The 15,285-nt window shown below is 42.1% G+C and overlaps 1 protein-coding gene across 1 annotated transcript in view; it reads right to left on the reverse strand.

Moving 5' to 3' along the window:
• Window positions 1–15,285, reverse strand: part of SMARCAD1 (SNF2 related chromatin remodeling ATPase with DExD box 1) — a 194,154-nt gene that overhangs the window by 88,402 nt on the left and 90,467 nt on the right. Inside the window, exon 8 of the mRNA XM_075351068.1 lies at window positions 5,408–5,492. Coding sequence (XP_075207183.1) covers window positions 5,408–5,492 — 85 coding nt within the window. The remainder of the gene's footprint in view (window positions 1–5,407; window positions 5,493–15,285) is intronic.

Genomic DNA, 15,285 nt, shown 5'->3' on the forward strand with positions numbered 1-15,285 from the left:
TGTAGTTATGTATATTACAGGTGCACTATATAGGAGTGTAGTGATGTATATTACAGGTGTAGTATATAGGAGTGTAGTGATGTATATGACAGGTGTAGTATATAGGAGTGTAGTGATGTATATTACAGGTGTAGTATATAGGAGTGTAGTGATGTATATTACAGATGCAGTATATAGGAGTGTAGTGATGTATATTACAGGTGCAGTATATACTGCAGTGAATATTCAGTGAGTATAATGAGCGGCGATAAGGAGCGGGAGGCAGCAGAGCCAGAGACAGCAGCGCTGGAGAGAGGTAAATATAGAAAATCTTTTTATTAAAAAGACCCGCGTTTTCTCTGGTATTTGTCACACTGATGTCACACAGATCACATCAGTGTGCGATCTGTGTGACACCCGTGCTGCTGGAGAAAAAAATGAACATGTCTGCGTGTGTGCGTGCAGGGCCACGAGGGGTCATACAGTCCTGTTTGTTTATGAAGGGATAGTGTATATACTGTATACAGTATTGGGTAAAACTGAGTTAATTATATTAGTCCGGTCCTCTAAAACCATCTCAATTTCTCATGCGGCCCCATGGGAAAATTAATTGCCCACCCTTGCTTTAAACCCATACCCATGGAAAGTTATCAGATTTTTCTTTGTGCAGCCTAAAATCTGTTCCAGCCTAAACATAGATATTACCACTGATTTTACCACTTTGTAGGTAAAAGTCAATGAGCAGAAGCAGAAACTGTTTCTAGATATGCATTCATATTAATGCATACAAACTTTGGAAATATAATGGAAAGACTCCTACTATTTCACATCTTTGCACCCTCTTCGAATTTTGGCTTCCAAATACTGATACAAACAACTGAATAAATTCTAATACTTTACTTTATAAATTTCTATATAGGAATCTCAATGGTCTTCCGCAAAAAATAAATAATTAGAAATCCTGCCTATAATGCTAAAATAAAGTTACAAATACACTGACTGTAAATATTCAGCATCATCATCTTCATATCCATGAATAGGTATCTCAGTGCTTCACAGCATATGCAGGGAGGTCAGGCTGAAGACAGGGAATGGCAGATGATTGCTGGCTTATATACAGTAGAACCTTGGTATCCGAGAACAATCCGTTCTGGGAGTGTGCTTGTAAACCAAGTTACTTGTCTAGCAAAGCAAAATTTCCCATAGGAAATAATGGAAGTTCAGACAATTTGTTCCACAACTTGTTCAATGTCCCATCCTGGTCCCCTATTGTGCCATTCCACACACGCATAAACACGCACATATTATGCTCACTTCACCTTCCCCGTTCCATCGCCGGCCTCCCGGTTCTTGTAGTTCGCCGGTGCAGGATGTGTATCGGGTAACCATCGCGACCGATGCCGGAGCTTCTGCAGAGCGCTGACGTCAAAAGCAGGAGCCGCTTGCCTCTGATTGGTCAGCACGCTGCCTTGGAGAAGCGGCTGACAGCGGACATTCCTCCATCGTCGTGATGGTTACCCGATACACATCCTGTACCGACGAACTACAAGAACCGGGAGGCCGGCGATGGAACGGAAGGTAAGGTGAGCATAATGTGTGTGTGAGCGTGTTTGTGAGGACTGCAAGAGCGGGTCAGAGTGCGGTGAAAGTACGGAATCGGAAGTGTGTGCGGTAAGTATTTGCTCGTACAGCAAAGCTTGCTCATAAACTGAGTTACAAATTTACAGCAAGCTTTGCTTGTATAGCAAAATACTCGTAAACCGAGGTCCCACTGTATAGACGAAGAATATTTCAGAAGACTTTAAATGGAGTTTGTTTTTTTTTATTCCCCGGGAAACCGTTCCAGACCGTTCTTTAGGAAAAGATTCCACATTTTTGGTGGCACTTCTTGAGTCAATTGTGTTTTCTCAACAGCCAACTCTGGTGTGGCTGTGTACTGAACCTAACAGGATTTTATCTATAGGACTTGAAAAGTGTCAGAAGAACAAGTATTAAGAAAATGGCGGAGGGAAAAAAAAAAAAAAAAAGTTTTCCTTTAGACGACTAAAGAAGAAGACTACTTTATAAATAAATAAAAAAAAAAAAAAAAGCACATACGGCTAGACCAAACAGATTCTCTGAAATGTGCTTGCTTTTTTCCCTGACTGAATTGGGAAACTGCAATGTTATGGAATTCTGCAGCATGTCAATTCTTTGCAGTGTTTTTTCACCCATAAAAAGCACTCAGAGAGTTAAAAAAAAAAAAAAAAGCAAAAAATAAAACCAATGGTGTTTTCCCGCTATTTTCGCGGGGATATTAAAGCATTTTTTGTGGATAAATACAGGTTCCATGCACATCTTTTAACCCAATCACAGCACTGCATATGAAAACAATATCTTTTAGGAATCATTCCTGGGATTGGCTATTAAAAAACCCAAAAACTTCCACAGGTCAGGTTGTCAAACATTTGTTGCCGAACTGTTTGTAATTTCTTCCATGTTTCTGACATGGTCCGATGAACCTAGGTGTTCTTTCAACCTATGTAACTAGAACAAATCTACCATATGTGAACCGAGTTTAAACGTTTTCAGGTGTGATTATGGATACATGCAAATCTTTTAAAAACAAAGAATTAACAAGACTAATATATGTTCAATGTATTTCACTTACACTCACTATTCATTCTAAGTCTATGTGCACAGCCATAGGCTTACTTTGAATATTTTAGTGTTAGGACTGCCCCAGGAGATTTGCCGTGACGTTGGCGGGGTGGCTCGAAAAATTGCAATTTTTTGCCAAAAATCTCATTTTTTCAATAGTACAGCTTGGAATGTTGGTACTGTGCACACTTTGCAATATATAATATTTTTGAGTGGAGGTTGTTTTTATGCTGTTTTTTCTTGTTCTATAGGGTCCCAGTTGGTTCTCATCTTGCAGTGCACCTCATGTTTATTTTTCCATCTGTCCTGATTTTTGGCGGTTGGTGGCTGTTCACACTTGCCATCCAACCCCGTCCACTGGCTATTTATTCTAAGCAGCATGTGCTCGGGCCTGTCCCGCCCACAACCATGAATCAGTCATGGAGACGGTGACTGAAAAGCACAAGGTACGTGCTGTGCAGTCCTAATTTTGCATATGTGAGGCCACATGGCACACTTTAAATAAAAATATTTTAGTGTTAGGACTGCCCCAGGAGATTTGCCGTGACGTTGGCGGGGTGGCTCGAAAAATTGCAATTTTTTGCCAAAAATCTCATTTTTTCAATAGTACAGCTTGGAATGTTGGTACTGTGCACACTTTGCAATATATAATATTTTTGAGTGGAGGTTGTTTTTATGCTGTTTTTTCTTGTTCTATAGGGTCCCAGTTGGTTCTCATCTTGCAGTGCACCTCATGTTTATTTTTCCATCTGTCCTGATTTTTGGCGGTTGGTGGCTGTTCACACTTGCCATCCAACCCCGTCCACTGGCTATTTATTCTAAGCAGCATGTGCTCGGGCCTGTCCCGCCCACAACCATGAATCAGTCATGGAGACGGTGACTGAAAAGCACAAGGTACGTGCTGTGCAGTCCTAATTTTGCATATGTGAGGCCACATGGCACACTTTAAATAAAAATATTTTAGTGTTAGGACTGCCCCAGGAGATTTGCCGTGACGTTGGCGGGGTGGCTCGAAAAATTGCAATTTTTTGCCAAAAATCTCATTTTTTCAATAGTACAGCTTGGAATGTTGGTACTGTGCACACTTTGCAATATATAATATTTTTGAGTGGAGGTTGTTTTTACTTTGAATGAATTCTGCAAATAACTTTGACCGGTGCCTTGTGCTGCAAGGGGACCATTGTAATGCAGAGATGTAATTGGTCAATGAAGCAAGCCGCACTATTGAATAGCTCTCTGGTATCGCCAATAATAGAGGGTTCATCCCCACTTTATAAAACTGATAACTTAACAAGGCAGTTGGTGTAGTGTATTATTTCTGTGGAATGCACCCATTGATATATTTAATGTTCTACAGCCCCTTCTCAAACACCATGATTGCAGCTAGTAAAATAATAACACTTGAACTCCCCTCCAGTACTGTGCCGTTCCAGAAGTGTTGGCACTGGCTCTCCAGGGGATCAAGTGACACTGTTTTGTGACACAATCCCTGTAGCCAGTCAGCACTGGATTCACTCTCCCCCCACCTCTGGACAAATCAGACCGCCGGAAGAAGCGAGAGCTGCGGGTGCTCTCTCACTTACTTCGGATATCCATTAAGTCCATAGGAGAGGAGGGCGAACCCAGTGCTGATTAGCTGCAGGGATTGTGTGATATAAGGTTGCTCAATCCCCAGAAGAGCCAGTGGCAACACTTCTGAAACGGCACAGTACTGGAGGGGAGTTCAAGTGTAATTATTTACTAGAGGCAAACTGTGATTGAAAATGGGTTGTCCAAGTAGTGGAAAACCCCTATAAATATGCCCTTAAAGGGGACCAACCAGCAAGATTTTCATATATAAAGTAAAGCCAGTGCTATACTGGCACTAAGATGCTGAATGAAAGCATACCTTTTGTTTAGAAATTAAATGTTTTATTTCAGAAATATGTGCAAGTAAAGTTCCAGCAATGCATTGCTATTTGATTGACAGGTGCAACAGGAAGGGAATTTGTGGGTCGGGTCTTGCTATCGATTCCTGCCAGTGTCTGCATGCCTGGCATTCCTCTCCCTGTTGCCGTCATAGATGTTAATTTTGGCGCAGGCAGAAAGACGGGGGCGGGTATACATAGCAAGACCCAACCCACATAATACTTTCCTATTGCACCTGTCAGTCAAATAGCAGTGCATTACTAAAACATTACATATTTCTGATATAAAATATTGAATATCTGAACAAAAGCTATGCTTACATTCAGCATCCGAGCGCCAGTATAGAACAGGCTTTACTTTACATATGAAAATCCTGCTGGTTGGTTCCCTTTAAAATCTACACACAGTTTATGTATAACTTCTGTTCACATTAGCATTATGGCTTTCTCTGCCAGATTCGCTGTACAACAAATATTGCTGGTACCCAATGGACGTCATTGACATAATGACAGTCAGATTTCATTGTTTCGTTTTTTAGACTATTTCAATCACATCGGTGAAGAGTGAGAGCAGACGGCAGTGCGAGTAGTGTCAAGTGTTAGCGCCTAAGTGCTCTTCAGACGTACCTGCTTTTTATGGACGTCTCTGAAAAGATTCATCAGGTGAAAGAAAACACACTGGATCATAGTATGTGGCAGCAAAGAATGGTGAGAAGGTTCCATAAGGGGAGAATAGATGTACTGCGCCTTGTGTGCTTAACAGGTCTTAAAAGCACAAGGCTTTGTGATTCATTCTCATGATAAAACTATGTTTTCTCCCAGCAAGACATTGTTTACTGACTTCCAAACTAAAGAGATCAGCTTCATATGACTTTTGTTACCTTGCTCATCCTCTGCAAACAACTTTAATGCCTCAAGTGCTTCATGAAAAGACCAGTCATGCTCCTGAAGTACTTCTCTAAGCTCCTGTCAAAATAAAAAAACATTGCATAATCAGAGAACGCACTTATCCAATTAGTTACATAGTTGAAAAAGACAATTCTCGGTAAGCCCATCAGCGCTATCAATAAATGGAATCTGTCAGTAAGATCAAAACCCTAAGCTGCATATATCAGCATGAAGGTCTTTAAAAAGTAAATCCATTGACACCTATATTTTGGAATGGTTGCTGCATTTTAATTGACATACAAAATCAGGTGTTAAGTGCTCTTGGCATGAAATAGCACTTGGAGGGCCATTGCCTCCGGAGGTTGTTTCCCACCCAGCAACAGTCTCTTTAAGCCCCTGTCACATTTAACGACTTTCCAGTGATCCCGACAACGATACGACCTGATAAGGATCGCTGGTAAGTCGCTACGTGGTCGCTGGTGAGATGTCACACAGTCAGATCTTCCCAACGATGCTGCAACGATACAGCGACCTGTACAACGATCTCGGTGGTACGTGTCTGAGCTCTGAGTCGTCAACCAGGTCGTTGGTAAGGCAACACACCGATGAATCCTGCCCAGCAGGACCTCGACTATCAAAAAATGGTCCAGGCCATTCCGACACGACCAGTAATCTCATAGGAGGGGCCTGGTCGCTACTATGTGTCAAACGTAACGAGATCGCTGGCAAGGTTGTTCTTGCAGAATCTGTGACTCCACAGCGATCTTGCTATGTGTGAAGGTACCTTAAAAGCCTGATTGATCACTATCTGATATCCTTTCCTGAAGTAACACAGACTATAAGCTACCAAATTAAAGAGACTAGTGCTGAGCAGGGCACCAACCAGGCAAGACAATGGCTTGGTAAGTGCGTCACGTCCAGAGCACTTAAAGGGAACTAATCAACAGGATTTTGGTATATAGGTTAAAGCCAGTGTTATACTGGCACTATCAGGCTGATTCTCTACATACCTGTAGTGGTCAGCTCGGAAGTTTAGGCTTTCAAATCCAACAAAGTAAAAGTGCTTGAGTGGCAGCTGCAATGGAGCACATAATATCTGGGTGGGTATTCATATGGATTCCCTCCCCCATTGTTCCTCCCTCTCTCAGTTCTCTATGCCAATTTTACTATTCACTAAATTTCTTCACTAAGTTGGTGTCAGAGTTGGCGCCTGCGCATAGCGCTCATCTCCGGCGCCATCTTTGTGAAGATTGTGTTACCCCTGCTATTCTATTCTTGCGGCTTAGAGGGCGGCGCATCCGCCCTTGCTTCTTCTGCTCTCGTTGTGACCGCCGGAGCGTGCGCAGTCACAACAGAAGTGGAGACTGCCCCCTGAAACAGCTGATCTGAGGACGCGTCAGACCGGAAGAACAAGCAGACAGCAGCGTGCCAGCGACATCGGCACTGGATCGCACGGCACGTGGTCAGGTGAGGTAAGTTCACAATGGACTCAGCTAACCCCGTGACGTCAGTACCGCTATGCTAACACGGTGTCCTGGTAGGCTGCTGTGCTGTCCTCTTCTGCAGCTAATCGTGTCCTCCGATCAGCTGTTCTCCACTTCTGTTGTGACTGCGTGCGCTCCCGTGGTCACGAGAGCAGAAGATGCGAGGGCGCATGTGCTGCTCTCTTAGCAATAGAATAGCAGGAGGTAACACATTCTTCACAAAGATGGCACCGGAGGTAAGCACCATGCGCAGAAGCCAACTTAGTTAATAGTACAATTAGCATAGAGCAGAGGTTCCCAACTCCAGTCCTCAAGGCACACCAACAGTGCATGTTTTCAGGATTTCTTTAGCATTTCATGGGTGTTGGATTCAGCACCTTTGCAGGTGATTAAATTATCACCTGTGCAATACTAAGGAAATCCTGAAAACTCGCACTGTTGGTGTGCCTTGAGGACTGGAGTTGGGAACCTCTGGCATAGAGAACAGAGAGAGGGAGAAACAACAGGCAGGGGGGCGGGAATCCATATGAATAACCACCCAGATACTTTCTGCTCCATTGCAGCTGCCACTTAAGCAGCTGCCGATTTTTTTAAACTTTACTTTGTTGGCTATGAAAGCCTAAACATCCGAGCTGACCACTAATGGTATGTAGATAATCTGCCTGCTAGTGCCAGTATAATAGCATTGGCTTTAGCTTATATACGAAAATCCTGATGATTGGTTCCCTTTAACACCTCATCTGCGTATTAGTGAACAAACAACTATGGTACGCAGCAACAGACTGAAATATACATCCATCAACGCCGGGGCTGTTTGATCTTCATTCTCTGTTAACAGGTTATAGAAAGTGATGTTTTGTGAATACTGATGAGGATAAAAATATTTGGTGGAAGTTCACAAGCTGCATGCTTTGGAGCCAAAACCTGCACTCCTGGCAGTAAAAAGGCTTTGCTCAAAATGCCTCTTTTCAGCGTTTTGTTTTTTATTTTTGCATTGTTTTTTGGTCGCGGATAACATTTGTGCATGGCTGCAGTATATGTTTAATATTAATTTTCTTCACTAAAAAACATTTGCATGCTTTTCACTTTTTCATTGCTTCCTATGGGTGATAAAATGATGCAAAAATGCTGAAAACCATGAAATGCTACAGATCTCAAATGCTGCAGTTGTAAGATTCAGTCAATAAAAAATAACCAAGCACACTTCAGGAATCTCCGCTTTTGCTGGTACTGTAAAAAGCAGTTTTTAAGGCTACTTTAACACTTGCGTTGAACGGCATCCGTTGCATTGCGTTGTGTGACTGATGCAATGGATGTGTTGCATTTAGTGGCACAACGGATGCAACGGATCGTACAAAACAACGGAATCTTTTTTTTTTTTTCTTCTTTCGTTTTACCGGCGGCAAACTATTGTGAACGATCAGCTGATCGCTCACAGCAGCCGGTCGCCGGGTGATCAGCTGATCGCTCACAGCAGCCGGTCGCCGGGTGATCATCTGATCGCTCACAGCAGCCAGTTGCCGGGTGATCAGCTGATCGCTCACAGCAGCCGGTCGCCGGGAGATCAGCTGATCGTTCGGCTGCCGAGAATGTGTGAGGGGGCGGTGTGAGGGGGCAGAGTGCGGGGGCGGAGTGCGGGGTGGGTGGAGCCGAGTGGGACCATGGCGCTGAGGACGTCAGTGCAGCGAGGAATGTAAGGCTGGGGACAGGTGAGTGTGAGCGTGTGTGTACATGTGGAGTGGCGTGCGGGAGGGGGCGGAGCCGAGCGGGAAAGTGTCGGGCTCCCTGCACACGTAGCCAGGGTAAATATCGGGTAACTAGGCAAAGCACTTTGCTTAGTTACCCGATATTTAGCTTGGTTACCAGCGTACACCGCTTAGCGCTGGCTCCTTGCACCCGTAGTCAGGGTAAATATCGGGTAACTAGGGAAAGCGCATTGCTTAGTAACCCGATGTTTACCCTGGTTACGTGTGCAGGGAGCCAGAGAGAGCATGCGCAGCGAAATCCTACGGATTGCGCTGCTCAAAAAACGCTACATGCAGCGTTCCCTCCGCCCGACGCAGCGTCAGAATAACAACGCTGCGTCGTGCAGCGAATGCAACGCAAGACCATCCGTTGCTATCCGTAGCTAATAGAAGTCTATGAGGAATATAACGGTTTCCTGCAACGGTTACCGTAATTCTTCAAGGCTGCGGATAGCAACGGAAGAAGTCCAACGCAAGAGTGAAAGTAGCCTAATTTGTATCAATTAAAACAGCTGCAAGAAAAATTCTACATGTGACCATAGCCATTTCAAAAAGAGAAGAACACGAGCAAAATTGCTGAAAATAGTTCATAAGTTTTATTATATAGAAATTTCAAAGTGCAAGTGCAAAAAAATCACATAGATAATACACAATTGGGCCTCCTCTTTCCACCGGACTCAGGTATAATGTGTTCCTCTACTACTACTCTATTTGGGATTATTTGATCTGGCTTCAGGAATTTGCCTGTATTCTAATCTAGGCTAAACATCTATACCCTGTCTTCTGCTACAGTGTTCTGATGGATATCGTTGTATTTCGGCACCCCCCTCTTTTACTTATCCAATAGGTTTTTTATTTGATTCATAACACTTTTTGATGGGGCTGCACGATCTACATGTTTTCCCTTTATTGAATATATTAACACTACTGTAGCTGTTTTCTATGTATACAGGCTTTTTTCTCCTGTCTTTCCCTATGCATTTTACCTTGCCATAATCATATAATAAAAACCCTTTTTGCTTACTGGCCAGTGATTTGGGTTCCTTAAGCCCCCTTCTATTTCTTATGGGATTATTTGATCTGGCTTCAGGAATCTGCCTGTATTCTAATCTAGGTTGACATCTATACCCTGTTTTCTGCTACAGTGTTTTTATGGATATCATTGTATTTCGGCACCCCCCTCTCTTTTACTTATTTAATAGGTTTTTTATATGATCTATAATACTTGTTGATGGGGCTGCACGATCTATATATGTTTTTCCTTAATTGAATATATTAACACTACTGTAGCTGTCTTTATGTATACAGGCTCCTTTCTCCTGTCTTTCCCTATACATCTACCTTGCCATAATCATTAAAAACCCTTTTGCTTACTGGCCAGTGATTTGGGTTCCTTATCTCTGCTAGGGATTTTCTCAGGTTTATTTTGTTACACTCATTTACTATATAAGCCTGGGATTTGTACCGTTTTTTGGGTGAATTTTCTTTTCCTCTTTGTCTGCATCTGGCCAATGCAGACTCGGGGTCAAGTCTTTTCCCTATTATGGTCAAGATGCCCACGTCTCTTATCTGAGATTTGATGGTTTATTAAAATTCCTTTTTGCTTACATGCCGGTGATTTAGAGACGTATATCCCTATCAGAGATATAATATTCTTTACCCATTCTGATGCTTATATGCCAGTGATTTAGGCTATATTATTTGTGAACACTGCCAATTTCCTGTTGTCCGCACCTGGCCATTGTTCTGTTTTTTACCATCCGTCTCTCCCCTCCTCCCTCAATTGTGTATTATCTATGTGATTTTTTTGCACTTGCACTTTGAAATTTCTATATAATAAAACTTATGAACTATTTTCAGCAATTTTGCTCGTGTTCTCCTCTTTTTGAAATGCTCTTTGAGCTGCTGTGAACCTGGGGTGGCTCCTCCACCAGGTTCTCATTTGTTTCTATGCCTTCTGTGGAATGTATGATTTTTCATGTGACCATAGCCATATAGTAGTTTTTGGCATTTTTCAGACATCATGGATTATAATGACAATATGCAATCCAATAAGTGTGGATACGATAGGGTTTTGTATAGAATTTACATGGCATTCTGTGGAGTTGCTTACAGCAGCATGGACATTATTGTGTTGACTTGTCGCACGTTTTTATAAGTGAAATCCATAGCAAAATTCTCCCTAATGACACATTTTATCAAGAGGATTAGTTGCAGATTTGTAGCAATATTTATACCACACTATCGCCTCTGAGCACAACTTTGGGCCACGATCACAGACTATATATTCCTATCATTACAATCTTCACTTTCTGATCAAAAGCAATTGATTTTCAGGAAATAAGGTTTTTGTGTTAACTGCATTTTTAACAAATGTTTGGCAGTTTTTTTTTTTCCCCCATATCACAATTAGTATTAAGGAGTCATCCGATTGCACCCTTACTGAGATAGAAGATGACATTTGGCGCTCAAACTTCTCCAGGACCTTTAGTTATAGTTTCCCATAGAATGTTATGCGCACCAATTGTCATCTTAGTAATGGGAAAGACTGCAGTGACTGAAGACAGAATTTATTCTTTAACAAAGAATATTGAGAATGAAAGATCAGAAGAAGGAAGTGGATCTCCCTGATAAAAATAAGAAACAAAATATATCTTATGTGTACTATTGACTTATGGAATAAAAATGTAAAAGGATAGAAATAGAAATCTTGCATTTTTTTTTACTTTGGTCACTGGTGGCTTGTTTAGGCTCTAACTTACTGATTAAGGAAATCCAAATGTACATTAGCCAAAATGAGCAGTCCTCAACCCTATGTTTTGTACTGCAGAATCTAATGAGATTTGCAAAACTTCAGTGTGAAGGAGGGGGAGCTGGGTCAGCTGTGGATCCTGTATTATCATATAGAAGTGTATAGAAGTGTTCTCTGTTCATGTAATCCTGCCTCTGTTCAAGAGCCTTGCTGATGATTTTTCTTGAGTAGAGATGAGCGGACCATTGGAAGTTCGGTTTGGTGTGTTCAACCAGACTTTAGATAAAGTTCGGTTTTGGACCTGGAGTTGACATGAAGCCCAATGGGAGTCACCGAGGGGACAGTTCAGGCCTCTGCCCTCCTACAGCCAGCCATAAACAGATCACTTCCAGGGGAGGGTGTTGCCATAATTTTTTTTGGGGGTGAATACTACATCCGATCATGCTGTTGTTACCCCCCCAATGCGAGTCTTCAAACACTGCAAGCGGCTGACATTTGCTTGAGCACTGAGCGTACCCGAGCACAGCGATGCTCGCGTAGTTTATATACATAAAGAACCCGAACTCCAAACTCTGCTTATTTTTTTTGTAAAGCCTGTGTTTAGTACAAACACCGAACCTCGGGTTCGCTCATCTCTATTCCTGGGAGGATAGGAAGTTCAAGTCTAAAAAAGCCATAGTTGCCACCATGAAACCTGCAAGATTACCATTTTTGATTTTTATTACAAGTAATACCAAAAAAACCCCAAAAAGATTGCCAACATTTTTAAAATAAATGAATTAAGCAGATGAAAACTTGATTTGAACAAAAGGTCATTTTCGGATGATTTCCATTTAAGATTGTAGCTACAAGGTGACAAATTTTTATTTTTATAGCAGATCCACTACAGAATTCTATTAAGAGAAAGAAAAAAAAAAAAGCTTCTAAATATATGGAATCCTCTTTCTAGTTATTTTGATTGAAGTTACTCTGGGTGATGGAGATAAATAGGAACAGTTATTTCAATTTTGATTTCATAAATCAATACAATGGGCTGCTGATAAGTCTGTGATTTTTTTTGTTTGTCTGGTTACAAATGTTACATCACATGAAAACCTTATGTGTCTAATATATGGTTTCAAAATTTTGTGTTTGTATCTTATGGTAACAGTGTTCTACACACGCGGGAAAACAAAATGGCGGAGTCTAATGCGATATTCACAGCAACTGAGAGTAGAGGAGTGATAAAATTCTTGATTCTGCAAGGAAAGTCAGCGAAGGCTATTCATGGTGATATGTCGCAGACATTGGGGGATCAATGCCCTTCATATTCCACAGTTCAGAATTGCAAAATTTAAAACGGGCCACTTCAGCACCAATGATTAGGAACGTCCTGGATTATAGAGGGTGGTGGTTAGTCCGGAGATCGTCGATGGTGTGCACAACCTCATACTGGACAATTGACGAATTTCAGCTAAAGCAATAGTAGACATCATGGGGATTTCCCATGAACGTGTTTGTGTCATTAACCATGAACATTTGGACATGAGGAAGCTATTTGCAAAGTGGGCCCCAAATGTTTGACAACAGATCAGGGTAACATGCAAGTGAAAACTTTTCGTTCCATTTGTCAGCTTTTCCGAACTGATAAGAACTTCCTGGATCGACTGGTCACTATGGATGAGACCTGGATTTATTTGCATGACCCTGAAAACAAGGAGCAGTCAAAAGAGTGGAGGCACAGTGGTTCTCCTCGTCCAAAGAAGTTCAGGGTGCAAACATCAGCCACTAAAGTGATGGTGTCTGTGTTCTGGGATAAGAAGGGCGTGCTGCTAGTGGACTACCTTCAAAAGGGTTTCACCATCAATGCAAGGTATTACATTGAACTTTTGGAACAATTGAAGGCAACTCTGAAGACCAAAAGGCGCGACAAGCTGTCCAAAGGAATCTTGTTCCTGCAAGACAACGCCTCCGCTCACACTGCACAAGTGACCACGGCAAAACTGGCAGAGCTGGGCTTCCAGCTGGTTGACCACCCACCTTATTCACCAGATCTAGCTCCCTTCGACTATCATCTGCTTCCAAACCTGAAGAAACCCCTCAAGGGTACCAAATTTCACACCATTTGTGATGCCATGGCTGTTACACAGGCCTGGTTTGAGGCACAACTGAAATCCTTCTTTTTGCTAGGCTTACAGAACTTGGAATACCGATGTAAGAAGTGTGTTGACATCAGTGGAGAGTATGTGGAATAAATGTAAAGTTTCATCATCCTATCTCATTTCTTTCTGGGCTAAAGCCAAAGACTTAGCAGTCCCTCGTAGTATACGAGAAGATAAAGAAAATGTTCTCGGATGAAAAAAATGTCAGAAAAATCTGCTTATTGCCCTAACAGGTCATTCATACTCAATTCACAGATATCTGTATTCATTGCATACAGATTTTTACATTACCCATGTGTCACCAATACTAGTTACAAGGTAGTCACTGCAGTGTCCCATGTAGTCATGTGTCTCCTTGAAATCTAGCACACATGAAGCAGGGTGCAACAAAATGCAGTAGCTTTCTGTTACCACATGCATTGTATAAATAATATAAAATATACAGGATTTATCTGGATCACGTTTTCCAAAAAGCTTCTGGCGCCATTTTGTGTCCTGTTGCCTATTGATTTAATAAAAGTTATCCAGAAAATCAGGATGCAAAGATAGCAGTATGACGCAGGACAGGTTTTATTTCACATATACGTGAACTTGTATTCTGTAAATCAGAATGAGAAGCAGAACTTACATAAGGTCTTTAAAGGGAATGCATCATCCACAAAACTGAAATTATACTATGTATACAGTATATCACAAAAGTGAGTACACCCCTCACAGTTCTATAAATATTTTATTATATTTTTTTGAATGGGACACTACTGAAGATATGACACTTTGATACAATGTAAAGTAGTCCGTGTACAGCTTAAAGACCAGTGTAAATTTGGTGTGCTTCACATAACGCAACACACAGCCATTAATGTCTAAACCACCGGGAACAAAAGGGAGTATACCCCTAAGGCTGCTTTCACACTATGTTTTTTTAACATGCGTCATGAACGTTTTTTGCTGTAAAAGTGGATCCTGTTTTTACAAAGAAAAACGCATGCAAACGCATGTGTTATTTTGCAAAATCCTGCCACTTGAAGTTTATGGGCGGGCACTGAAGTCATGTGATCGGGAGTGAGGGGAACTGAACATGATAAGACTGGGAGCCGGCATCTGACAGCTGCTGGTAACAAAGGTAAACATCGGGTAACTAAGCGAAGTGCTTTGCTTGGATACCCGATATTTACCTTGGTTACGAGCGTCTGTAGCTGCTAGGAGCCGGGCTGCCTGCTCCCTACACACGTAACCAAAGTAAACATTGGGTAACTAAGCGAAGCGCTTTGCTTGGTTACCCAATATTTACCTTGGTTATGAGCGTCCGCCGCTCTCAGGCGGGGGAGAGAGAGAGAGGAGAGAGAGGGGGGCGAGAGGGAGGGGGAGAGAGAGAGACTGATCACGCCAGGCTGGTTTCTGGCATGCTCAGTAGAGCAAGCAGGATCCTGTCTATCAGCATGCCAGCGTTCACATGCGTTTGCGTGCAGTATAGTCAGGATCCAGTGAAAAACAGTATTTGGCCACAGCTCAAAAACGCTACAAGTAGCGTTTTTGAAAACAGTTAAAAAACTGCAAGTCGCTGGATCCTCACTATAACGCACGCAAACGCATGTGAACGCATGGTGACGCGAGTCCATTGCAAATGCATTGAAATGAAAACGCATTTGCACTGGTTTCGTTTTTGCGTTAAAAAAACGTTCATGACGCATGTTATAAAAAACGTACTGTGAAAGCAGCTTAAGTGAAAATGGCCAAATTGTGCAGAAA

This window comes from Anomaloglossus baeobatrachus, chromosome 1, assembly GCF_048569485.1.
Source record: "Anomaloglossus baeobatrachus isolate aAnoBae1 chromosome 1, aAnoBae1.hap1, whole genome shotgun sequence".
NCBI classification, from domain to species: domain Eukaryota; kingdom Metazoa; phylum Chordata; class Amphibia; order Anura; family Aromobatidae; genus Anomaloglossus; species Anomaloglossus baeobatrachus.